We start from the raw sequence: 26,096 nt of genomic DNA, 5'->3' as shown, positions 1-26,096 counted from the left end.
CAAAAAATAAATTTGGGAATAAATTTGTCAAAACGTACATAGTTGGAGAATTAATTTACTAAAAAATAAAGTGGACCAATTTGTCAAAACTAACATAATTTAAGGACCTACGGTATAAATGACTATATAAATGTGTTTTCACATCAAAAATAAGCTCAAATTTTTTTGAAAGGTAATAAGCTCAAATGTTAGTCCTTAAAAAAAATTTAAAAAAAAGAAGCTCAAAATCAAATGTTAGTAATGATATTAAGTATAAGGTATTAGTAAATTAAGTTTAGTATAATTGGTAGTTGTGACACCTAAAATTTTGAGCACGTAAGTTGCTGTTTATTGGCCATAAACAGATAGTTAGTGCTTCTTAAGGCTTATTAATTATTAAGTTAGAGAGGTTATTATTAAGATTAATATTTATCACTACAAAAAAAATAATAAATTTCTTAACATTTTTTTTTTTTGTTATTAAATTAGTAACGCGCTTTTACATTGAAAAAATGAATAAATAAATTGCGTGGATGACTTCATACTACATACTCATGCAACCCATATTTGAGAAACCAATTAATAATCAAAAATATCTTTGGAACAAACTTATTATTATTATTATTATTATTATTATTATTATTATTATTATTATTATTATTATTATTACCCATGAAAATGACAGTACTAAATAATAATTGAGTATTATTTCAAAAAAAAAATAATAATAATTGAGTATGATTGATGATTATATAGTGTATTAATTTTGTCCAAATAAAAAGATAATACTTTAATTCCTTTTGATGATAGTTTTTAGACATTAAAGAATTTTTTCTTTGACAGAAAAAGAAAAAATTATGAAAGACAATGCTTTTATTATTATTATTATTTTGAGAGGGAATTGTCTCTAAAACTCTTTACTGGCAAAAAATAATATAGGGAGCCAATTAATTGGAAATTTGTCAAGTATAATATTTATAAATTAATTTTTTAAAATTTATATAATTATATGTAACAGCCAATTATTTTGCTGTTGCTCACTTTATTCTAATAAATATTTTGCCCCTATTTTTTCTTGTACAATTAATTTATGGATTTTATAATAAGTTGAGGGTCTCTTAGCAGCCTCTTTTTTTGGTCAAAATTATAATTTTATTTTTCTAGATTGATCTCATTTCACTGAGTAAGACATACATATATATTAAATACAAAGTATTGTTATTGAGTACTAGCGGTGTTTAACACTTTCTAGACGTATTATTTTATAATTGATTAGCGATATTTCTTAAAAAATTATCATATTAATTATATAAGTACTGATACTTAATTACACCAATAAACACATATTAAGCATCATAGTTACTTTTTAGTGTTTCTCTTAAATGATAAAATGTGATGATACAGATCAATGATGACGTTACGCTAAATGGTTATATTATGCTTCTAGTTTTGGTTTCTTTCATAATGAAGTGGAAAAATGTATGTTTTTATACCCTAAACAATTTCATTAAAAATAATAATAATACTATAATATATAAAAGTGGGCAAAATATGTGCATAATAAATTTAGGGTGATTCTACAATACACCCCTTAAAAGGGATGTACTGATACACCTTTGACTTGTTTCGGCATTCAGAAAAATTAATTTTTAGTCTAATTTTTTTTTCATATTCATGTACGTTATAGCTATTTAAGATAACCTACAAAATTTTAAGAAATTCAGAATAATTTACAATATAGAAAACAATGTTCAACAGTTTATTTTAGACGCGTATAAAATAAAATAGTCACACGTGCAATACACTGTTTGAACGTATTTTTCGGCGTGTTATAAATTTTTCCAAATTTCTTAAAATTTTGCAGGATGTCTTAAATAACTATAACGTATATGACCATGAGAAAAAATTTGACTAAAACATTATTTCGGGTGCTAAAATAGATAAATGTACATCAATGTATCCATTTTAAGGGGTGCATTATATAATTTTTCATAAATTTATATAAAACTGCTAAAGAGTGAAAAACACGCTGATTTTTAGTTTTTCATGAAGATGATGAAAAAAAGAAAAACAAAAAATTATAGTAGTTTTATACATACTACATATATACATATATGATGTATATACCCTTTGAGTATCGGAAAGGATAGAGAGAAGAATTCAAATTAGTATACTTCTAGATCTTGGCAAGGATCGAGATATATATAAATATATTCATGTTTTTTCTTAGTTATTTGTTTTTTAAAATAGTATATATATATGTATAACTCTATACGTAACATTGTGTAGATATATGTGCTCTCCACTTTGAATTTGTTTGTATGAAAGTGACATGAATTAATATATAGGCTTTTCAAACAATTAAATAATTAATTTAAATACAAATGAAGTAAGCAAATTGTGTGTTCTTATAGTAAAAGTACTATAGTATATATATATAATAATTAGCTTATACGTTTACGTAAAGCGCTAATGAAACTAATTTGGTTTTCTGCGGCTCTTCCATTCCATATACACAGATACATATATAATTTTTTTATAATTAATTTGGCTATAAGTTATATATATCGATCTTTGTGTCCTTTCTCTCTTTCAATAGCTAACACTGCAAATTCCCGATTCTCTTCATTATATACATAAAAGTTTATCAAAACATAAATAAAAGTTTAAACTAATTATTAAAAGACAGATTTTTATTTTTATTTTTTAAAAAAAAAAAATTGTTTATGATACTTGATCTTTAATAAGGGCAAGTCTCGTGCTAAATGTATTTTATTTTGTGGTGTTGATTCTTGAACACTAAAGTCTAAAATGGTGGAATTTTGGCACCATTTGTTTTTTTTCTATTAGATACAATTAAAAGTTACAAAAAATATGTTGTTTAGGGAAATTCTATAATGCACCCCTTTAAAAGGAATACACCGATACATCTCTATCTGTTTTAGTATCCGAAATAATTTTTTAGTCAAATTTTTTCTCATAGTCATGTAAATTATACTTATTTAAGACATCCTACAAAATTTTAAAAAATTCGGAAAAGTTTAACACACCGAAAATTGCATTCAAGTAGTATGTTGCACGCTTGACTATTTTATTTTATACGCGTGTAAAATAGACTGTTTGAACATTATTTTCTATATTGTAAATTATTCCGAATTTCTTAAAATTTTGTAGGATATCTCAAATAGCTATAACGTATATGAATATGAAAAAAATTAGACTAAAAATTTTTTCTAGAGGCCGAAATAAGTAGATGGTGCATCAATACATCCATTTTAAGGGGGTGCATTGTAGAATCACCCTGTTGTTTATTATTATTATTATTATTATTATTATTATTATTATTATATATATATCTTTTTGAAAAATTTTATAATGTACCCCCTTTAAAGGGATACACCGATACATCTCTATCTATTTTAGTAACTAAAATAATTTTTAGTCAAATTTATTTTATAATGTACCCCCTTTAAAGGGATACACCGATACATCTCTATCTATTTTAGTATCTAAAATAATTTTTTAGTCAAATTTTTTCTCATGGTCATGTAAATTATAGTTATTTAAGGCATCCTGCAAAATTTTAAAAAATTCGAAAAAGTTTAACACGCTAAAAATTACGTTCAAGCAGTGTGTTGCACGCGTGACAATTGATGAGTCATTTGTTCAGGGAGTTACTGAGGTTGTTGTAACGGCTGCTGTAACAATTGCTAAAATGAAAGTGGAGCCTGCTGCGACTGTTGATGCTAAACCCATTTGCCGAGAAGATGGACCAAATCCATCTCTAGGCATATAAGAGTGAGATGGTTGTGGACGCGTTGGTTGCATTGGAGCAGCATCAGTTATCGCTGCCTCCATTTGTGCACATTGTTCAGGTATCATGATTTGAGTCATCAACTGAAGTTGTCTTTGCATCTGAGTTACAGTTTGCCTTAAGTCGGGTTGGTCAGTAGCTGCAACAGGTTGTGAGCGCCGTCTTGATGATTTCCCTTTTAATTTGTGACCCAATCCTCGCTCATGGCCACGCCTCTCTCCAAGAATCTCACGAAGTATCTCAATCTCAACATCTTGTGTACAATTAGAAGGACTAGATTGGTTGATCATATTTTATCTTCATCCGTACCTACTGTAAGAATAAGTTAGAAACTAAACAAACTTATAATTATTTGAATATATTTAAAAGTAAGTAGTTTACATAATCTTACATATTCATTTTTGGCATACTTGTTGACAAATTCGTTTGTGCCATTCTTTGTGTGACAAACCTTCCAGTTCTCAATGTGACTCATGTTTTGGTGATAAATATTAATTATAAGAAAATTACAATTAAATTAAACTTCATAAATAAAATAGTACATATATTAACCTACATTTTCACGAAGGATCTCAGCCATAGTCATCGACCCTTGAGTTGAAGGGAATTTCATCTTCTGCCGATTGAGATCGATCATTTTGCATAGAACGAACAATAAACTCAGTAGATGTGAATAATTGTTCTTCATTGAGTTCATTGGGGGGTTCTTGACTACAATTTCATAGTCTTCTAGTTTTTTGTTAAAAAAAATTAAAATGTATGAGTCTAATGTTCTTTCTCGTCTTGTATTTTTTGGCCAATTCAGTTAACGAAATAACTAGTAATTTTGGATCACTGTCAATTTGGTAATAATACTGCATTTGACAAAAAAAAAAATTGTAATAACATACTAATATATATAATTTTATTTATTAATTTAGATATAAATTTCAAAAAATTTACTCGAAGTTTGGTTAAAATGAAATATTCATACTACTCCGAGATATTTGCCCAATTAGAAAATTGTCCAAGAACATGCAATGTAACTTCTCTCCCTACCGAAAGAGGGTAGGCTTTACTCTCCAACCCTACAATTCTGTTGGAGATGTTGTCAAATGCTAATGGCAACGGCGTCTCAAATTTTTTTCTTCTATCTTCCAAGTTAGCCAAAACATTCCTCTCGTGACCTTTTCTCAATTCACCAAAAGTCTCGCACGAAGCAGATACACTAGTAGGATCGAATAGGTCATCCCCACCACCATCTCTACCATGATAACTAGCAATATATGTCGACATTTTATGCTGAAAAGAATAACAAAATCATATGAGCCTTTATTTAAGAGAATCAAAATAACTAATCAACTTAGATTAAACAATAATAATACAATTAGTCATTAATTGATAAAAAAATGTAAGACATACCAGAAATTGTCGATAAACCATAAATAAGTGTATCAATATTATATCAATAAATACTTAATCTACAAAATAATTTAGGCGAACCAAAAATTGTCGACAATACATCGATAACATATCAATAATCTATCGATAAATACCAAATTTAAAAAAAATTCATAAAAATTGAAACAAACCTGAAACATTTAATAACCCATAGATATGTGTCGATAACCTATTAATAAATACTAAATGTTCAAATAAGTATTCACATAGAGAAACCATTAATAACCTAACGATAAGCACTATTGTGGACATGGGCTACTCCACTCATTGCTAATTGGTTTTGAGATGGAACCCCATGATTCTCAACATGGTATCAGAGTCATATCCCTTGCGGGCAAGTGATCCTATCCGATCCGCACCTATACAGATAGTGACCATGTCCACTCTGCTGATATGGTTCAAGATTGATGAGCAAAAAATAGCCATCATCTTAAGGGGAATATTGTGGACATGGGCTACTCCACTCATTGCCAATTGGTTTTGAGATGGAACCCCATAATTCTCAACAAGCACGACTGCAAAAAAACCATAACAACCACCATCTAAGGTCTCAAATAAACACACACACAAAAAATCCAAAAATCTCACAAAAACAAACACATATCCACACCCAAAATCCTAAAATCTCATAAAAACATCTAAAATCTAAACAATCACAAACCCAAAACAATGTTCTTTAAATCTATTTCTTAAAAAAAAAAAGGTATCTTTCAAAGCCTTGTTTGGGCTTCTCGGGCGGGGAGGAGTGGGGCTTCTCGGCCAATTTTTTTGCGTGGGTGTTTGGGCTTCTCGGTCGCAGGGTTTGGGTCGATGGTGGAGCAAGAGGAAACGAGAGAGAGAGAGAGAGAGAGAGAGAGAGAGAGAGAGCGAGAGAGAGAGAGAGAAGGCCTTTGGGGGTTTGGGCTTCTCCGTCATGGGGTTCGGGTCAACAGCGGAGCAAGAGTGTAACGCCCCAGTATTTTGCCTTATTTTACAAAAATACTATTTTCATGCATAATTTGAAAAGATAAAAAAATAATTTAAATACAACAGTGGATTTTAAAAAAAAAATCAAAATGCAACAGAGAAGGATCCTTCATTTGTAAAACAAGATACAGTAAGTAAATAATTTTAAATAATGCATTTCCACTGTGTTAGATTTATCAACTGCTTAAAATAAAACTAAGGCACCACCGGCGTTCTAGATCGTTTGTCCGCCCGTAGCCGCTCACAGTATACGTACCAGAACTGACCCTGCTCACTATACATACTTCCCTGTCTAATACCTGTAGGGGGAAAGTAAGGGGGGTGAGCTAAAAGCTCAGTAAGGAAATGCTTATCAAACAATACCATATAATATCACACATACCATTAATGTATTTATTAAGTTTTAGCAATATCATACATGCTCTTTTATAACTATAATTAAAAAACTGTACATATGGAAACCTTTATCATACAAGTCTATACTATTTGTTCACACCGTACACATATACAGAGATCATAACTCCAATATCATACTCATAACATAATCATATCAATACTATAAATAATAATAACATTATCACAATATTGGCATATCATAGCCATTACTTACATAACCCGGGCCTAGCCTGACCCTACAATATCCTGGGCCTAATCTGCCCATATAATAACATGGGCCTATGCAGCCCTACCATTGTTATAGGATAGGGTATCTCTATATTCAACAAGAACATCACTGTATCATACCCACCATAACAATCTCATACACGACTCAGTAAAATGTAGGGTAGGGTATCTCTACATTCAACGGCCTTATCCCGTATCATACCCCACCATGGTCCCTCACTTTACCTGAGACGTTAGCATACTACATATAACATACAACATAAACCATACACCATACAACATACAATACACAACATACAGCATACAACATATACAAGTCATACAACCATAATCTATGTATCAATTCACAAACTCATATTGTGTCCATATCACACATTCTCAGTACCATATACATATTCATAATAACAAATCATAAATCATATTTCAATACATAAAGATTAAATTTATGCAGATAAACACATACAAAACTATCTAATTTCCTTACCTCAAATCCCGCTGCTTAAGAGTTGTTATCTCGTCACTACTACCTATAATAAGACATGGGTCAAGGCCCTAATATTAAAATTCGTACTCTTACAGTACAGCAGAAAGATTACTATTTTTGACCAACAACTACACTAATTCAGTAAAAGTTGTCTTCATAAAAATTATAGGAAATTCCATTATCTTTCCAACGATATAAAGATCATTAAAAATGGATTAAAACTGAGAGAGCTATGATTGTTTTACTGAAACTATTTCTGAGAAGGAATATGGAGTAACGAATTATACGACTTAGCAAAAATACAAACTTATTGTATTGAAAGGTTCAGAACTAGAAGATAACATCTTCATGAAAGTTTTAGGAAATTAAATTCCCTTTCCAATGATACCAAAATCTCTGAAATTGGAATTATATTCAAAGAGATATTACAATTTTACCAAAACAGTTTTGGAAGAACAAGATTCAAGAAACGAATTACATGATACAGAAGGAAACTAACTTTTCGACATAGTATAACTCCGAATTCACGAAATAGTTCTTCATGAAACATATGGAAAATTGAATAAGCTTTGAAACCATATATAGATCATTAAAAATGGACAAGAATTGAGAGACTTATGGTATTTTAAGTGAAAGTACTTTTTCTGGGAATATGAAAAAAAAACGATTTACAACAACATCAGAAAGATGATAATTTTCGACATAGAATATCACCGAACTGGTGAATAGTTTCTTGATAAAAATTTTAGATCATCGAATAAGCTTTCTAACGATATAAAAATCGCTGGAAACGGATCAATATTGAGAGAGATATGACTATTTTACTAAGACAATAATTTTCAGAAAAAAATAAAAACGAGATTTCATAGTTTAACCTAAAAGTTCACAACAATAAGTGGAAGAACTCTCTTACCTCTTGATGACTCTTCTTAATCAGTGCTAGATCTTGAAATCTCAAATTATTAGAATGGTGATGATGATCTCAATGTTATGTTGATGAAAATCATGAGTGTTGTTTGGCGAAGAGAATGAAACAAGAAGGAAAATTATAAATCTTTGATAGGTAGCGAGATGGATAACTTGTAGGATATAGGATTTTATGAGTGTCCTCTCTAAGAATTGTATTCAAATTTGAAAGAAAGAGATTGAGATTGAGTTTTATTTTTCTTAGGGTTAGAGACTCTGCATATTACGTATCAAGAATGTGATAGATTTAGGTTTTATAATCTAATTAAATCTATAAAAGAAAATAATAAAATAACCCCTATAATCTGATGCTAATTTAACTCTAAATAGAATAATTAAATAAAAATCTTATTTGTTAGATATAAGTTTTAAATTTAAATTTTAAAACTTAGGGTTTCTATACTAAACTTAACAGGTCGTCACTTTGTAACCTAATTTTGACCCCAATAAAGTTAAAATTACAATAAATCTATTTCTGCATAATTGATAGATCTTTGAATTATCTTTCCAACGCCACTGAAATCACCTCAATCCGAGCTCTAGAACTCCAGATATGATCGTTTTAGTAAAACAGTTTTTAATCCTGCGAATTTATCCAAACCTACGAATTTTTAACATTAATTAATTAAACTCACTAAATATATTATAAAACCCTAATGGACCTTCATATTGGGCTTTAATTAAACGATTACTTACTCTGTAAAAATACCATAATATTTTACTTTCGTAGTTAATACAACTTTAACTCTCTAGAAAATTGGTACAACTACTCTAAGCAATAATATCAACTCACTAACAACACAAAGAAACAAGATAATTATCCTCGCTCAATTAATATCCAAAAAAAAAAAAAATTAAATACTATTTTAATCTGGATATTACATTCTACCCTCCTTAAAAGAAATTTCGTCCTCGAAATTTAACTTACCAACACTCGGGGTGTTGAGTCGTCATGTCTTTCACCACTTACTGCATTACCTCATTATCTACCATATATATGGACCCAATAAACATGCATTTAACCTATGTCTTATCGGTCAATCCACAACACATAAAATATACACAACTTAATTAAGTATTATTATTTCTCTATACATTACTTAAATACCAAAATGTACTCCATCATAATAACTTACATATACATGCTTTAAATACTAAGTTTTGCAATCACATGCTCGTAATATATGAAAAGTTTTTCTTTCTCTTATGATCATCCTTACATGCCATTAAGAGTGAAACTATTTATTCTTCTATGAGCATCCTTACATGCCATTTAAAGTAACACTAATTATTCTCTAAATGAACATCCTTACATGTCACTTGAGAACACATTATACAATACAAAATAACAAACACAAAGAGTAGGGTAGAAGACCTTATGCAAACTTGTCTTTAATCATTCCCATTCTTTAGTTGAATGTTATTACCTATAAAAATCTTACTTCTCTACTTGATTTTCTATTATAAGGCTACAATGTCATTCTTTCAATTTCATAGGTGTTACCCACTCATCGATAGACACTTGTTCCATGACACTTGGAAATAAACATTTAAGCTCTTTAAAAGGTCTTCTATATATAAATATTTAATGATCCATTTCGACCACCTTTTTGTCTAACATTCACCTCTTGATATCCTTTATCCATGTATTCATTGCACTTGTCACGCCTTCCCATTTTCCTAGGTAACCACTGTCGGTTCCTTTTGTAGTCTCTTTCTTGTATCACTATATTGTATTTTCTTTGCTAATCTCTCCTATGGTGCTTGGTCCTCCATTACCCCCTTCAATCAAGTTGACTTGATTATGAGATTAGCTAGTTTTCTATACTAACTTTTATCTACTTTGGTATTATCTTGCTATAGTGGTGAACTTTGAATCTGTAATGCCGATAGATTCTGATAGTTATGTTCAATGATTGCTTCTTCTAATATACTAGCCATCTAAGGTATCACATAATTTCATACTTATCATAGCATTGATTATTCCAGCCATATTCATGCCCTGTATATTGTAGCCTTCTTTAATTCACCAAAAAAAAAAAATATATATATATATATCTCAACTTCTTAATTGTACCTCTAAATCTTCCAAATCTCTTAAACATACATTCCAGTACTGATTATCTACTTAAGACTATAACATATATGTATTAAAACATAGAAAGCACACTAATAACCCCTTTAAAATAAGTTCAATCCTACCATAGCTTATCGTAGCCCAACTATTTATTATTTGTTGACTTTTAACAATAAGTCAACCATATCAATCTCATAATGTATTGATCATCCAAGTTATCAGGGTAAGGATACTATATATATATATATAATTTGCAAACTATGCCGAACAGACCTTACTCTGTCCATCACTATTATACCTCCTATACCCCTACTTGTATTTGATTTATTACTGGAGACTCACTATTTATAATTCCTTAGTCAGGAATTTTTTATTCTTACTTCCCATACTACCTTTAAGCACAAGTCAATAATTCGTTCAAGCGTCTCATTTTACATCCAAACGCCACCAAATTATCAATACCTATCTTGTTTTTTTTTTCTTCTAACTTTTGCACTTTCAATTGGACAAGACTTAGTAGTGTGCAATAAGTTAGTTATTGTCAGCTTGAGAGAGTCCTTCCAAAGATCTCTATTACTGGCTTTTTAGATTGAGAAAAATATCTAATATTTTTTTTTTTTTTGCTCTTAACAATTTTAGCTTTTGACAAATCCATAGTCATTTTCTTCTCGGGCATTATAGGACCTAGAAACACCATCTCTTTTCAGCAGGGCTGAACTTTGTGAGTTTTCCTCTTAGTTTCTCATTAGATGACACTCCAACATACTTATACTATTGCCCATAATATAAGTCGTAATTAGATTGTAGTATCCTTTGCTTACGTTGTACCTTGAATTCCTTTATGTTGCATGAGTGTATTTTCTAATCCCAACACTTATCAAAAACTTGTATAGTCCTTGACATGCCATGACATTCTTCAATATATGTTACTTTGGTCCTAATTGTGTCTCACTTTTCTCCTGTCTCTAAGTGAGGCTTTCCTAACATTTTCTCATTGAGCTATACTCCACACCATTGTTGTTGTATCAGTGAGTATTTGGAATCTAGGGATGTCACCCTTGAATGCTAATTCCTCCTCTTTCTCAAGTTTTGAATTTGCGATCTACTCTCTATAGTTGTTTGTTGTACACCTGCCACAAAGCTGCATCCACAATCTCTTAGTTGTGTAGTTGTGATCAATTCCGAGTAGTCACCCTCTTAGTTGTCTCTCATTCATGTTGTACCCAAATTGTTAGCCGTGCCTGGACTTTTTTTGTCTTTCTCCTTTGAAAATGTCTCTGTCGAAACCATACACATTTTTCTCTGTTATCTCCTCCACCAAGTAGATGACCTTGAGTTTAAAGTTTACAACTTTCCTTCGGTAATCTAATATTTGTTGATGCTCTGCTTATCTCTTAGTGTTTAAGATACCTTCATAAGTTATTACCTCTAGTAATTTTATCATGTCTCTTTCTAACTTCTCATTTTGGATTCTATTCAGCACACCGCACTCCTTTCTATATGATGGCATCGTCCTCTCCTGACTCATTTCTATAACATACTTATCTCCAATGTCTTTGCATACAGTACTCATACTTCTTACCATCTAACTTAAGAGTGTGTAACTTATAGAATATCCAACAAGATAGTACCTTCTCCTTAAAGATCTATTATTTCATCCTTCTTAATAAGTAAGTTTCGTAAATTATACTGTCCCCGATGCGGTATAGCGTCTACTATTCTAAGTCATCCCTACTTCCTATATGTTGGGCTTCCATTCATGGCTAGGTGTAGAGACTGCTTCTTCAACCATTCATAGATAGGTGAAAATATATGCGTCGGTACTTAGTTGGCTATTGGTACATTTCATTATGTGCTTCAAGTTCCACTACTAGTGTTGGTGATATTTTGCTGAGCCTGTGAAAACTCTTCAACAAATTGTCTTAGTCATGCTCGTAGTCCTTCCAATACCTCTATTAGATCGTTAGCCTTAACTATTATTGGGTTCTCTGGAACATCAACCATTTGTGGGTCAGCGGAACACACATCCTTAGCCCCCACCTCTATTGGTCGTTCCTTTCACATTGATTCTAACTGATCTTCTAGTTTCATGTTTACAAGAAAGGTTGATTTAAAAGAAACAAAAGAGTTCAATTATTGGAAGAGAAGATTCTATGTACATATCTAAACTTAATGTTGTCAAGCTTAACTAGTAATATTCTATTTATCAAATAAAGTCTTATGAACTCCTATTATAATTTATTCTAAATTTTCAAGAAAGGAACACGGTCCTTCCTAGTTCAATTCAAGACAATAAAGAAATATAAACCTATACATCTTCTTCCTAAAAAGTGTAATCAATCATAAGAGATAGAGGGTACTATTGATGTCTCTAAGCACCACCTAAGATGAGGCTCTAATTATATGTATCACATATAAGACTATTAATGGCAATACCAAGAAAATTAAAACTAACACTTACATAATAGTGAGAGGGATCTTTTTCAGTCTTCTGTATGTATACCGTGAGTATCCTTCGGGCTAACGGACGATCGGCTCTGATACCAACTGTAACGCCCCAGTATTTTGCCTTATTTTACAAAAATACTATTTTCATGCATAATTTGAAAAGATAAAAAAATAATTTAAATACAACAGTGGATTTTAAAAAAAATCAAAATGCAACAGAGAAGGATCCTTCATTTGTAAAACAAGATACAGTAAGTAAATAATTTTAAATAATGCATTTCCACTGTGTTAGATTTATCAACTGCTTAAAATAAAACTAAGGCACCACCGGCGTTCTAGATCGTTTGTCCGCCCGTAGCCGCTCACAAGATACGTACGAACTGACCCGGCTCACTATACATACTTCCCGGTCTAATACCTGTAGGGGGAAAGTAAGGGGGGTGAGCTAAAAGCTCAGTAAGGAAATGCTTATCAAACAATACCATATAATATCACACATACCATTAATGTATTTATTAAGTTTTAGCAATATCATACATGCTCTTTTATAACTATAATTAAAAAACTGTACATATGGAAACCTTTATCATACAAGTCTATACTATTTGTTCACACCGTACACATATACAGAGATCATAACTCCAATATCATACTCATAACATAATCATATCAATACTATAAATAATAATAACATTATCACAATATTGGCATATCATAGCCATTACTTACATAACCCGGGCCTAGCCTGACCCTACAATATCCTGGGCCTAATCTGCCCATATAATAACATGGGCCTATGCAGCCCTACCATTGTTATAGGATAGGGTATCTCTATATTCAACAGTAACATCACTGTATCATACCCACCATAACAATCTCATACACGACTCAGTAAAATGTAGGGTAGGGTATCTCTACATTCAACGGCCTTATCCCGTATCATACCCCACCATGGTCCCTCACTTTACCTGAGACGTTAGCATACTACATATAACATACAACATAAACCATACACCATACAACATACAATACACAACATACAGCATACAACATATACAAGTCATACAACCATAATCTATGTATCAATTCACAAACTCATATTGTGTCCATATCACACATTCTCAGTACCATATACATATTCATAATAACAAATCATAAATCATATTTCAATACATAAAGATTAAATTTATGCAGATAAACACATACAAAACTATCTAATTTCCTTACCTCAAATCCCGCTGCTTAAGAGTTGTTATCTCGTCACTACTACCTATAATAAGACATGGGTCAAGGCCCTAATATTAAAATTCGTACTCTTACAGTACAGCAGAAAGATTACTATTTTTGACCAACAACTACACTAATTCAGTAAAAGTTGTCTTCATAAAAATTATAGGAAATTCCATTATCTTTCCAACGATATAAAGATCATTAAAAATGGATTAAAACTGAGAGAGCTATGATTGTTTTACTGAAACTATTTCTGAGAAGGAATATGGAGTAACGAATTATACGACTTAGCAAAAATACAAACTTATTGTATTGAAAGGTTCAGAACTAGAAGATAACATCTTCATGAAAGTTTTAGGAAATTAAATTCCCTTTCCAATGATACCAAAATCTCTGAAATTGGAATTATATTCAAAGAGATATTACAATTTTACCAAAACAGTTTTGGAAGAACAAGATTCAAGAAACGAATTACATGATACAGAAGGAAACTAACTTTTCGACATAGTATAACTCCGAATTCACGAAATAGTTCTTCATGAAACATATGGAAAATTGAATAAGCTTTGAAACCATATATAGATCATTAAAAATGGACAAGAATTGAGAGACTTATGGTATTTTAAGTGAAAGTACTTTTTCTGGGAATATGAAAAAAACGATTTACAACAACATCAGAAAGATGATAATTTTCGACATAGAATATCACCGAACTGGTGAATAGTTTCTTGATAAAAATTTTAGATCATCGAATAAGCTTTCTAACGATATAAAAATCGCTGGAAACGGATCAATATTGAGAGAGATATGACTATTTTACTAAGACAATAATTTTCAGAAAAAAATAAAAACGAGATTTCATAGTTTAACCTAAAAGTTCACAACAATAAGTGGAAGAACTCTCTTACCTCTTGATGACTCTTCTTAATCAGTGCTAGATCTTGAAATCTCAAATTATTAGAATGGTGATGATGATCTCAATGTTATGTTGATGAAAATCATGAGTGTTGTTTGGCGAAGAGAATGAAACAAGAAGGAAAATTATAAATCTTTGATAGGTAGCGAGATGGATAACTTGTAGGATATAGGATTTTATGAGTGTCCTCTCTAAGAATTGTATTCAGGCTGAAAGAAAGAGATTGAGATTGAGTTTTATTTTTCTTAGGGTTAGAGACTCTGCATATTACGTATCAAGAATGTGATAGATTTAGGTTTTATAATCTAATTAAATCTATAAAAGAAAATAATAAAATAACCCCTATAATCTGATGCTAATTTAACTCTAAATAGAATAATTAAATAAAAATCTTATTTGTTAGATATAAGTTTTAAATTTAAATTTTAAAACTTAGGGTTTCTATACTAAACTTAACAGGTCGTCACTTTGTAACCTAATTTTGACCCCAATAAAGTTAAAATTACAATAAATCTATTTCTGCATAATTGATAGATCTTTGAATTATCTTTCCAACGCCACTGAAATCACCTCAATCCGAGCTCTAGAACTCCAGATATGATCGTTTTAGTAAAACAGTTTTTAATCCTGCGAATTTATCCAAACCTACGAATTTTTAACATTAATTAATTAAACTCACTAAATATATTATAAAACCCTAATGGACCTTCATATTGGGCTTTAATTAAACGATTACTTACTCTGTAAAAATACCATAATATTTTACTTTCGTAGTTAATACAACTTTAACTCTCTAGAAAATTGGTACAACTACTCTAAGCAATAATATCAACTCACTAACAACACAAAGAAACAAGATAATTATCCTCGCTCAATTAATATCCAAAAAAAAAAAAAAATTAAATACTATTTTAATCTGGATATTACAAAGAGAGAGAGAGAGAGAAGGCCTTTGGGGGTTTGGGCTTCTCCGTTGCGGGGTTCGGGTCAACAGCGTAGCAAGAGAAAACGAGAGAGAGAGAGAGAGAGAGAGAGAGAGAGAGAGAGAGAGAGAGAGAGAGAGAGAGAGAGAGAGAGAGAGAGAGAGAGAGGGCCTTTGGGGGTTTGGGCTTCTCCGTCGTAGGGTTTGGGTCAACAGCGGAGCAAGAGAAAATGAAAGAGAGAGAGAGAGAGAGAGAGAGAGAGAGAGAGAGAGAGAGAGAGAGAGAGAGTTTATTTTTTTAAGTATTTTTTAAATGAGGAAAGTATTTTGGTAAGTGTAGGAATTAGTAGGATTAAATGGTATAGAAAAATTATGAGTTCTTATTGTAATAGGGGGATTTTTTAAGCATGGAAAATTTTTTCCTCTTATTAGTTTATAAATTAAATTTAAATGTTACCTAAATATAATTTAAATAATAAGATACTATAAAGCTCACTGTCAACCCTAAGACATGCTTGGCCACAACATTAACAATCCATGAGCCACAAAAATTAACAATCTTAATCACAATATGAGTAAAATCATCAAAACATTTGAAGATGGCCGAGTTGGTCTAATGTTTTGTCTTATTTATTTATCTATTTTTTTAATTACGGTTTTGTCATCGCCAAAAAAACTCCTATTATAGTTATTTGTCTTAAGTACTGATAAAAAAAAATACGATCAGCAATAGTTAAAACTTAAAGGCTAATTTAGATTTTTATCTCCTGAACTTTAACATGTAACAAATCATGCCTCTTGAACTTTGAGGTCGTTAAAAAATTTTTCTGAACTATTGAAATTATTGGATTTAAGGATTTTTTTCTAATTTCATTCAATTTTGCTAATATGTAGATTATTCATATACTAAATCGTGCCCCTAAACTTTAATATTTAAAAAATCATACCCCCTAAACTTTAACATGTATAGAATTGTGCTCTCTAAATTTTCATCCATGTTAGACTTTCTTTAATAAAATTAAACAAAAGTCCTTAAATCCAACAATCTCAATAGTTCACGGAAAATTTTTTACGACTTGAAAAATTCAGAAAGTATGATTTAGTACATGTCAAAATTCGGAGAGCAAAAATTCAAATTACCCAAACTTAAAAGAAGAAGACAAAGTGTTCAGTCCGCCCGTAACTTTGTTCTGAATCTTCTAATTGTTAATTTATCAAACATAATATAGTATAATTACAAACTAACCTATTCAAAAAAGGAAAAAGAAAATTGGATTCAACCTGTTTCTCCATTTCAACTTCAAAGGGATTAAAATTAAGACAACAACAAGATATGGAAGAAGAAAATGAGCAAAGATTACATCTAACAAATTGGGATTTTTTTTTTCTTTTATTTTTTTTTTACTGTCATTTGACACTGAATGAAAATCTCCAACAACATCATCCATTTTGTATGTGTTATCGATTTAGACACAAAAAGATAAAAACATGAAGCAGCAAAGGAAGAAACCAACAAATATGCTCTCATTAAGTCAACCACAATCTACTGCTGCTCATCTTCACCCATTTCATCACCAAGACCTCTTTGAGCTAATCTGTAATACAGAATGCCCATTGTTGCCATACATGCCCTGCATAACATATGGATTTCGTCACCTAATTGGCTTTACAGATATAGTTAGCACAGGTTGACAAAACAAGTTCAGAAAACATACATGATTGCTATAAAGAGGAGGATCTTTCTCGGATCCATTCTTGATGGTCTTTGATGCCGTACGCGGCTTTCTGGGGTCTCATTTGAGGCTGATCCATCTTTCCGAGGTGGTGCAGTCACTGGTAGAGTTGGTAATGCACTCGACCAGAATGGTATTAATGCTCGGAGTAATTTATGCCTGAGTGAACCTACAATGAAGAACTTTAAGAATTCAAATTCAAGATTCTAACTAAGTACTAAAAAAGTCAACAGGATAATGAAGAATATATATGCTAGAAATCTAGAACCATTAGCGCAGTAGAGATGGGTTACATTATCTTCTTCATATTTTGACTAGAATTAGGACTTAACTTGTCAAAACAGGATAAAACTGCAATGAGCAGTATAATCACAAACAAATACAACAATTGCATTTTCTGTTCATGATTTTCTAATTGGAAAAATTACTTGTATTCTTCATCTATATGGGGAACAAAGAAATCTCTTAACTCAACAGGTAGGTTACTCTCTTTATGGTAAATCAACATTAATCATTTAGGTAATACTATAATCAGTCAAACAGCCAACCAGAAACTCTAGTCAATACACAAGCACACACAATACATAAGATGTATTAAATGTTCGAAAGGTACCCCTTCGTGAGTACTTTCTATGCTTTCCATCTTCATCATCAGCATAATATGAAATTTCAGAGTTCTGCCGATCATAAGCCAGACCACCCTTTCGCGTTGTAGCACCAGGCTGGATTGATCACGACCACCACAAAATAAAAGGAGCATTGAGTAAGACTTTAATAAACATGGACAGTACAACAATAAATATAACAAAAAGAAAAAATAATCCGGTAAAATAAATAATTTAAACTAACTACACATATGTTCTTACACCAACAGGGCTGGTGCTTTTCGTAAAATTTCCTGCTGAACTGGGGCCTTCTATCTCTGAAATATCTGTGCCTGGAATCTTTAAAGATCCTGCTCCAGTTGCACTTAGGTATGCTTCAGCCATGTTCATTTCGTTTTTTGCTGTGCTATTTTCCCTGCCATCTGCAGAAGTGACTGCAGTCAGCGGATCAGATGCAAATGCTGGAGGAGGACTTCGAGACTCTGAGACTGGAAATGAAACTGGATGATTTCCAAACAAGTTCTTTTCAAGGCCAGTCTGCAAAACAATAATAAATCTATTCAAATCTGAGTGTAATAGTGAAACAATCAAGTTCGCGCCCACAGAACTAATGTTAAAGATATCCCCTGCTTATTTGCAATGAATGGGACTACAACATCAGATAAATACTCCAGGGTTGAAGCAGTTTTACAAAGAAGCATACCACATACCTAATGTCATGTCAAGTAAAAGAGATTTCGAAAGGATTGAAAAACATTAGGTATTTGGAACTTGAGATAGAAAAAAAAAGGAAAAAGACAAATTGCAACTCTTAAATAGGAGTACGAAAGAAATTTGTTTGTTAGAGGTAGAACAAAATTGTACCTCTAGCATTCTATCTAAATATCCACATTGTCAACAGTTTCAACCTGTTATTCAAACTTTCGCAAGACTGTTTGAATTTTAATTGTTAATGTGATTAAATTATGGTTTCGTACTTGCTTTAATGAACACCAACCAACTGAACAAAACATCATGAACAGTAATAAATTGTTATCAGATAGGCATCAATCTTTCTGATAATCTAAGAGCCAAGCAGAAGCCATACCTGCATGATAGCTTCCTTCAACTTTGAGTGTAGGCGAGATCCTGAGTCTTTCACATTCTTGGGAGGCCATATCTACATTAAGCAGTTAGCATTAAAAAGAAGAGTACAAAATACAATGAGCATCAAAATTGTAAATTACACATAGTGACCATAAACAATTCCTATTGAACAAATTGTGTTAGCGCTAAAATGGAAACCATCTTTAGTCTTTTATCAACTAGATACTTTTATGGGGACTTAAGACCACTCCACACACCCAACTCCCAAGCACTTGACTTACTCACAAGTGACTAGAGGAAAATAAATTTCTGCTTTAACATTAAATAACTCCAGAACTTAAAATAATTGTTCGGCACAATGGTGAAGTGACAATGAAATTGTTTAAAAATGCAAATGTACCTTATGATGTACACTTGTTCAGTGAAAATAGGTGATAGTTCAAAACAAGCTACTAACTCTTTCAACAACTTTTTTTACACTGAAGTATCAGGAAACAATCTTGAAATTCAAACTTCAAGCGATGTTTCAATTTTTTCCTTCCAAGTAGTTAGTATATAAAATACATATGAGTAATGATACATGCACACATAAATCACACACAAACATGACATACTTATGTGGCAAGTCAATTTTAATAAATGGGACCCATCTTAAATAAAGATGATCGGTTGAAGTTACTTGCAACAAAAGTGTGTCAAGCTTTTTTGTGAATTGTGGGTGCACATATTATTACTCAATACACATACATATATATATATATGACGAAGATGGGGGAAGAAAACAACAGCAACCTAACAGGCCAATAGTTTTGCATACATATGTAAAGTCAAGTTCTAGAAATATCTCTCACCGATGTAGAGCATTCAGGATCAGGACACGCATATCCAGCAGGAGCAGTATGCGAAGGAAAACTTTTGATATGTGAAACCAGGCAATTTGTGTGTATAACATCTGAATTGAATATAGCAAACATATAAATTACAAAGTGTAGAATGGATTCCACATCTTTATTAAAAAGAATGCACCTGTAAGAGGCAGTAGGCTGTAACTATAAATATAACTGCACTTACGCAAGCAACCCAACCGAGTAGTCTGAGAATCAGTCCCGCTTTCAAGTACAGCTTGACAGAGGCAGCAATTAGGGGGCCAATCGTACTCTCCATCTACTACCCATTCTGAGTATGTACGGATCTTTACAATAAATGACAACATATAATATAGACACATATGTCAGAAAGCACAACACACTTACATACTGGAAAAACTTTTATCTTTTTTTTTTGGCATAGGAAAAACTAATCTTCAAGAGTTACACAGCAACAACCTATGCACTACAGAAAAATTTAAGTGTTTTATTCCATGATGCGTTAGCTCAAGGGGCAAAAGGTTATTCCAATAAACATAAGTAAATCAGAATCTAATTAAACAATTTAAATTGAGAATTATCAGATAAAAAATGGGGTGCTGCCATATGATTTTGATTTTATTGTTAATCCAAAAATGAAGTAGAGTAGAGTAAAAGCACATTCGTCAACTAAAAGAACACAGAATCAGAACCAGAGTTTCGAAAAATTCAACCGGAAACAACACAACATGCACCTAAAAATACTGTAAGGACAATCGAACAAATCAAGAAGCTTACCACGCATATTTGGTGCTCGGGAAAACAGATGCATTCTCCACAGACCGGGACCTTGTGCACGAAACAGTACAATTTTGTAGCCTAAATCACAAAGAAAACTACATGTAATTAGACGAAGCAATTATACAAAATAAATACGAGCAAATCGAAATGCACCACAACACGCTTCAAAGGATTTAGTAACCACATAATTCATTCAAATTTCAAATATCGATCGATATGTACAGAGTTCAATCACCCCAACCCATCCCGACACCTAAAACCAGTAAGTTGGAGCTAATTCACGATCTTAGAGATCACCTTAGCTTTTCAACAGTTTATAACCTCGATCCGATCTGAATCTCGAGCTACTTAATCACGTATTTGCACATAGAAATCAAAGCGGAAACAAAAACTGTTGAAATTCTAATTGAGAAAGAAGACAGAGGGAAAGAAAGAAGCATACCTTGCGGCATTTACAGACCACCATTGCATAGACTGGTGAGTGGGTGTGGTTGGGCGAGATGATCAGACTCCGGATGGGAATGGAAGATGATAATTCTTAATTTATGAGCCCAAATTTGGTTAGGGTTTTTGAAAACGATCAGTAAATGAAGAAGACGAGAAGGATTGAACCAATTCAATTCACAGATTAATTAAACTGTTTTTCTTTTCTTTCTTTCTTTCTCTCTGTACTTTTTAGTTTTGCCATAGAGATCCGTTTTCTAGTTTTCTGTTTTTTTAAGTGGTGTTTTCATGTTTTATTTTCCCCTTCTTTTTATTTTATTTTTAATTGATTTTTCATCTTGAGATTTCTTTACCCTTCAATTATGCATTACTTGATATGAATAAATAAAAATTGTATTATATAAAAAGTAATTTTGTGATAGATTTATATCAGTTTTTAATATTATATTTTTTAATAGACAATTGCAAAATTTGATCCAAAATTTAATATAAAATATAAAAGAATTAAAATTTTGAATAAATTATAAAATTTTATTACTAGTAATTAGTTAAAATAATAGCTAATAATCTAATCGGGACATTAGTGTTATTGGAGACATGACTAGAATTAGAATTAGAATTAGAAAAATGAACTAAATAATTAGTCGTATAATTCCTAGATCGTTTGATAAAAAAATTAAAATCAAATCAAATTAAAGATTGCAGCATCACAATTAACTTTAAAACATCTATATTCTGTTTCATCCACCGCTCAGAAAACACAATAGTAAAAATTGTTGCAGGTTCAATCTCGTAGCTTGACCACTCAACTATTGTGTAAGATACGTGACTGCATTACTAACAACCTTTTCAGTCGCAAAAAACTTGCTAGTCCCAACCACTAACAGTGATTTAATAGCAAGCTATTGAATAATTAAGAAGAACCAACAATGAAACAAAATAAAACAAAATCATGTCACATAGGCAAGACTAAAATACTCAAAATCATGTCACGCAAACAAGACTAAAGCACTCAAAAGTCAAAACTATGTCACACAAAGAAGACTAAAACACTCAAAATTATGTCACAGAAACAAGACTAATCGCAGTAACAAAAATCGAATGACAGTATCAAAACACAACCTCAAACAAGACACGCCTAAGCCCAGGGAAGGTCGGTGGACCTGGCCGGAGAAAAAAGACGACATTCGATAGCTATAGATTTAAGAATGAGAAACCCTAATTTTTTTCTTATAAATATATATATATTCAATAGTATTTAAGTATAATGATTAATCCTAAAAAGTAATTAAATGACTAAATTTAATGCTAAAATATTAAAAATGGCATAAAAGTGAATATAAGCAGCGTATTTATTATTGTGATACAAATTTTACATCATGTCATATTGTGATTTAAATTTGGATCAACTTTTAGCACATTATTGAAGCAAACTTTTACAAGATGATTACCAATTTGCATCTCTAATAGAGATACTCTTACTAAGTATAATTTAGACGTATGACACACCTTAAAATATTTTTCTGAAAAAAAAAAAAACTTTTATCGATTTTACCCTTACTTATATATTTACATAATTAAATTAGAATTTAAGATAAAAATCTTTTTAATAAAGTTTAATTAATTGTATTTCAATTCAGAGTACAAAATGACTACACAAAAACAAGTAATGAAATGATTGTCGCACAAAATTGTGTTTGCTTTATATAATCCAGGAAAAGAAAATGACTACTATCACATCATATTTTCATCCACTTTTTCAGATAAAAAGTAGCTACACCAAACATTTGACATTGTTTGGGAAATGTTTACAAAGAAAAAGTATTTTATAGTATTAAATTCAGGAGAAAAAGTACTTCTGTGTGTGTGTGTGTGATTCTTTGCAATGTTAATATCAAATTAAAACTATAACATACACCTATTTACTCAAAATTAGTACTTTTTTAAATAAAGAAAAACATACATGTTTAGAAACACAAAACAAAAAGTAATAGAGTTTTTTTAATACACAACTCCAAAACTTAAGCACCAGCTGATAAAAATAGTTGTAAATCATAACCTATGAAGCCAAGAGTGCTTCCACCTTTGCAATTTGATCCTCTTCATTTTTAGGTGTTGGACTCCTATTAGCATCCTGATACAAATCATGCTTCCACTTATTATCATGACCATCACTACCGCCACGGAACTCAGACCTCCCTCCAATCAATCCATCTCTTCTTCTATAATTTACATCATCATCGCCACCACCACGATACCTTTCCCTTGAAGGAAAACCACCTCTCTTCTGTGTTTCTCTTCTATGTGCTGCCCCGTCTCCAACCAACGCTTTTTCGTTTCTATCAAAATAGCGAGTGTTGTGGCCTTGTTCCTCCTTTCTGTTTTCTTTGACAGGCTGATCGAGATATCTCAGCTTTGCAGTCTCTGGTGCTGCTCCATCAGCTTGTTCAAAATCAGCCTGGATTTTTTTCTCTCTAAATGAAGGTCTTTTCCTTGCATGTGGAGCATCAGCTTCCACTTCAGAGAACCTGTCATGGCGCCAGTTGGCTTTTTCATCTCCTTTGGCTCCATCATCTCTCTTTCGTGTCTCGTTGGTTGACTTCTTATTTTCTGTCCTCTCATTATGTTGATCCCTTGAATCTCTCCACCATCCACGTTCTGTAACAAGCAGAGAATAGACCAATATGTATAGTTATATTCCCATATATACATATATGTGTGTTTACGTTTGGAAGATTACAAATTAACAAAAGTACAAATGGATGTTTTAAGAGCTTTCAGCCTGAAAGTATGAACAAAAACAGATAATGCTTGAAAGAAGCTCACCACTAGTTGTGTTTCTACCCGAGCTTCGACCAACTCGCGCGGCATTACCACGCTCGTCATGCTGTTATAAAACATGGACAGGCAAGCCTAAGATTGTTATATACATGGAACCACTTCAAGGCACAGGGCTGAACAACAATTCCGCTACATCAACCCAGATAAAAGGTTTGCACACACTGAATAGAAACAGAGTTATATAAATCAAAAGAGAATACAGGTTTTTTTTCCCCTCGGTATAATGGCAGGGTGTTGCCCAACAGTTCCCATCACAAACCTACTATGCCCTCTCAAGTGGTGGGATTTCGGGGCAAAAGGTTCATGGTAGGTAGTTCCAATGCAGCTATTAATGTCTTTCTAGTTCAGTTTGACTGGCTTATCATTTTGTGAAGTGATGAAATCTATATGTTAAACTTTCAAACATGAGGCTACTAATATATTTCTTAAAAAAAAAACAACCTCACACATAATTTTCCACTTACTCATCTAATGTTGCAAATCCTAATATTTTACAAATGCTACTTCAACTTTTCTTTGTTTCTTTGTTTGCACTTCTAAATTTACAGGTCATTACAACAACAAATAAATTAAAAATTTAAGTTCCTAACACTCTTCGACCTATCACTGCAATTTAACGTAACCAACTAACTAATGTTGGTTTGTTCCATCAGTGAGCCCAAATTACCTAAACAGCACAATTCACTTCAAGTAGAGACAAGCCAGTAACCATCATCAACTTACATGCTGTTTGCACATATTTGAGGGGAAGGAACCTGAAACTTACCTATACTATAATATCAGCAAGCATTACTATGGTCAATGTAAACTAAAATTTGTGAGGTTGAGTCAGAGTATCAGTCTACTAAGATCTAATGATTCTAAAGGCAATATGAAGATGAGATATAATTTCATCAGTTTTGCTAGCAACTAAATAAGTTTCACTATAGTTTCATACACAACACCTTGAAATAAGACCGGGGTCGAGGTCCATCCGTTGGAACTGCAGAAAGCTTTGTTCCTTCGTGCTTCCCGTTGGGTTTTCTGTCAGTGTCACTGCTTAAAGCCCCTTTTTCGGATTTAGAATCCATTGGTGCCAAACTTTTAGGTGGCGATCCATCTTGCAGGGAGGGACGGTGCTTTTGGTCTTGCTCTGTGTTATTTTTGATGTCCAAACTATTACTGCTAGGTAGCCTCTCTGGTTCTGGTTTTCCATCCCTCTTAGACCGCTTGGGACTAATATCAACCATTGACAGATACATACGATCCATGTTATGATTATTATAGTTAAGTGCTCATTTAAAACTTGACACACATACTCTAAAAAAATAATAATTTTTCAACTTTGAATCTTATGGGAGATAATTCACATTCATGTCTAAGCTTCATGCGTTCATATGCAAACATATTGTATAGAAATGAAATTGAAAAATCATCATCATCTCAATACATACAAATAATCAAGTAAATATTCAAAGTAGAGATAAAAAGAACGTAATTAAAACATCCAGATTACCTAATATGAAAATGTAAAACAAATGGTCAAGTTATTTGCGCACATTTCTCCTAATCTAGAAACATTATGGATCATTATCCAGACATACGATAAGTTGATAAGCATTCTTACCTATGAATCCCTAAACCATTTCAAATCCAATCCCAATTCAGATAGTAACCAATGTCCAACACAGAAAACATATATGAATTATGATATGAAGCAGAAAAAGAGACAGACCTGGGGTCCCTGTCGAACCTAGAACGATGGCGCTTGGAGTCAGAATGGCGATCCTCCCAACGCGACATTGGTTCACTCCTTGGTCTTCGCCCAAATATCGAGAGCGCGCGAGAAGTAGAAATGAAGTAGTAGCTAGCTAGCTAGGGCTGCACCTTTATTTG

General features: G+C 31.9%; 2 protein-coding genes across 2 annotated transcripts; both read right to left on the bottom strand.

Annotated features, from left to right (window-relative positions):
• Positions 1-17,136: 17,136 nt before the first annotated feature.
• On the bottom strand, positions 17,137-21,688 carry LOC115703091 (uncharacterized). Its single transcript, XM_030630574.2, has 9 exons — positions 21,379-21,688; positions 20,934-21,014; positions 20,362-20,482; positions 20,142-20,242; positions 19,292-19,363; positions 18,466-18,741; positions 18,213-18,321; positions 17,582-17,768; positions 17,137-17,497 (listed from the first exon to the last, which is right to left on the bottom strand). The coding sequence occupies exons 1-9, from the start codon at positions 21,400-21,402 to the stop codon at positions 17,410-17,412; spliced, it is 1,059 nt and encodes a 352-aa protein (XP_030486434.1). The 5' UTR covers positions 21,403-21,688; the 3' UTR covers positions 17,137-17,409.
• A 1,613-nt stretch (positions 21,689-23,301) lies between these two features.
• On the bottom strand, positions 23,302-26,096 carry LOC115703092 (uncharacterized). The gene is made up of 4 exons (XM_030630575.2): positions 25,936-26,096; positions 25,166-25,436; positions 24,207-24,267; positions 23,302-24,038 (listed from the first exon to the last, which is right to left on the bottom strand). Exons 1-4 carry the CDS (start codon positions 26,001-26,003, stop codon positions 23,440-23,442), a joined length of 999 nt encoding a protein of 332 aa, XP_030486435.2. The 5' UTR covers positions 26,004-26,096; the 3' UTR covers positions 23,302-23,439.

Source organism: Cannabis sativa, chromosome X (genome assembly GCF_029168945.1).
Source record: "Cannabis sativa cultivar Pink pepper isolate KNU-18-1 chromosome X, ASM2916894v1, whole genome shotgun sequence".
Lineage (NCBI taxonomy): Eukaryota > Viridiplantae > Streptophyta > Magnoliopsida > Rosales > Cannabaceae > Cannabis > Cannabis sativa.
Note: the sequence above shows the minus strand (reverse complement) of the source record. Positions and strands in the feature narration are given on the sequence as shown.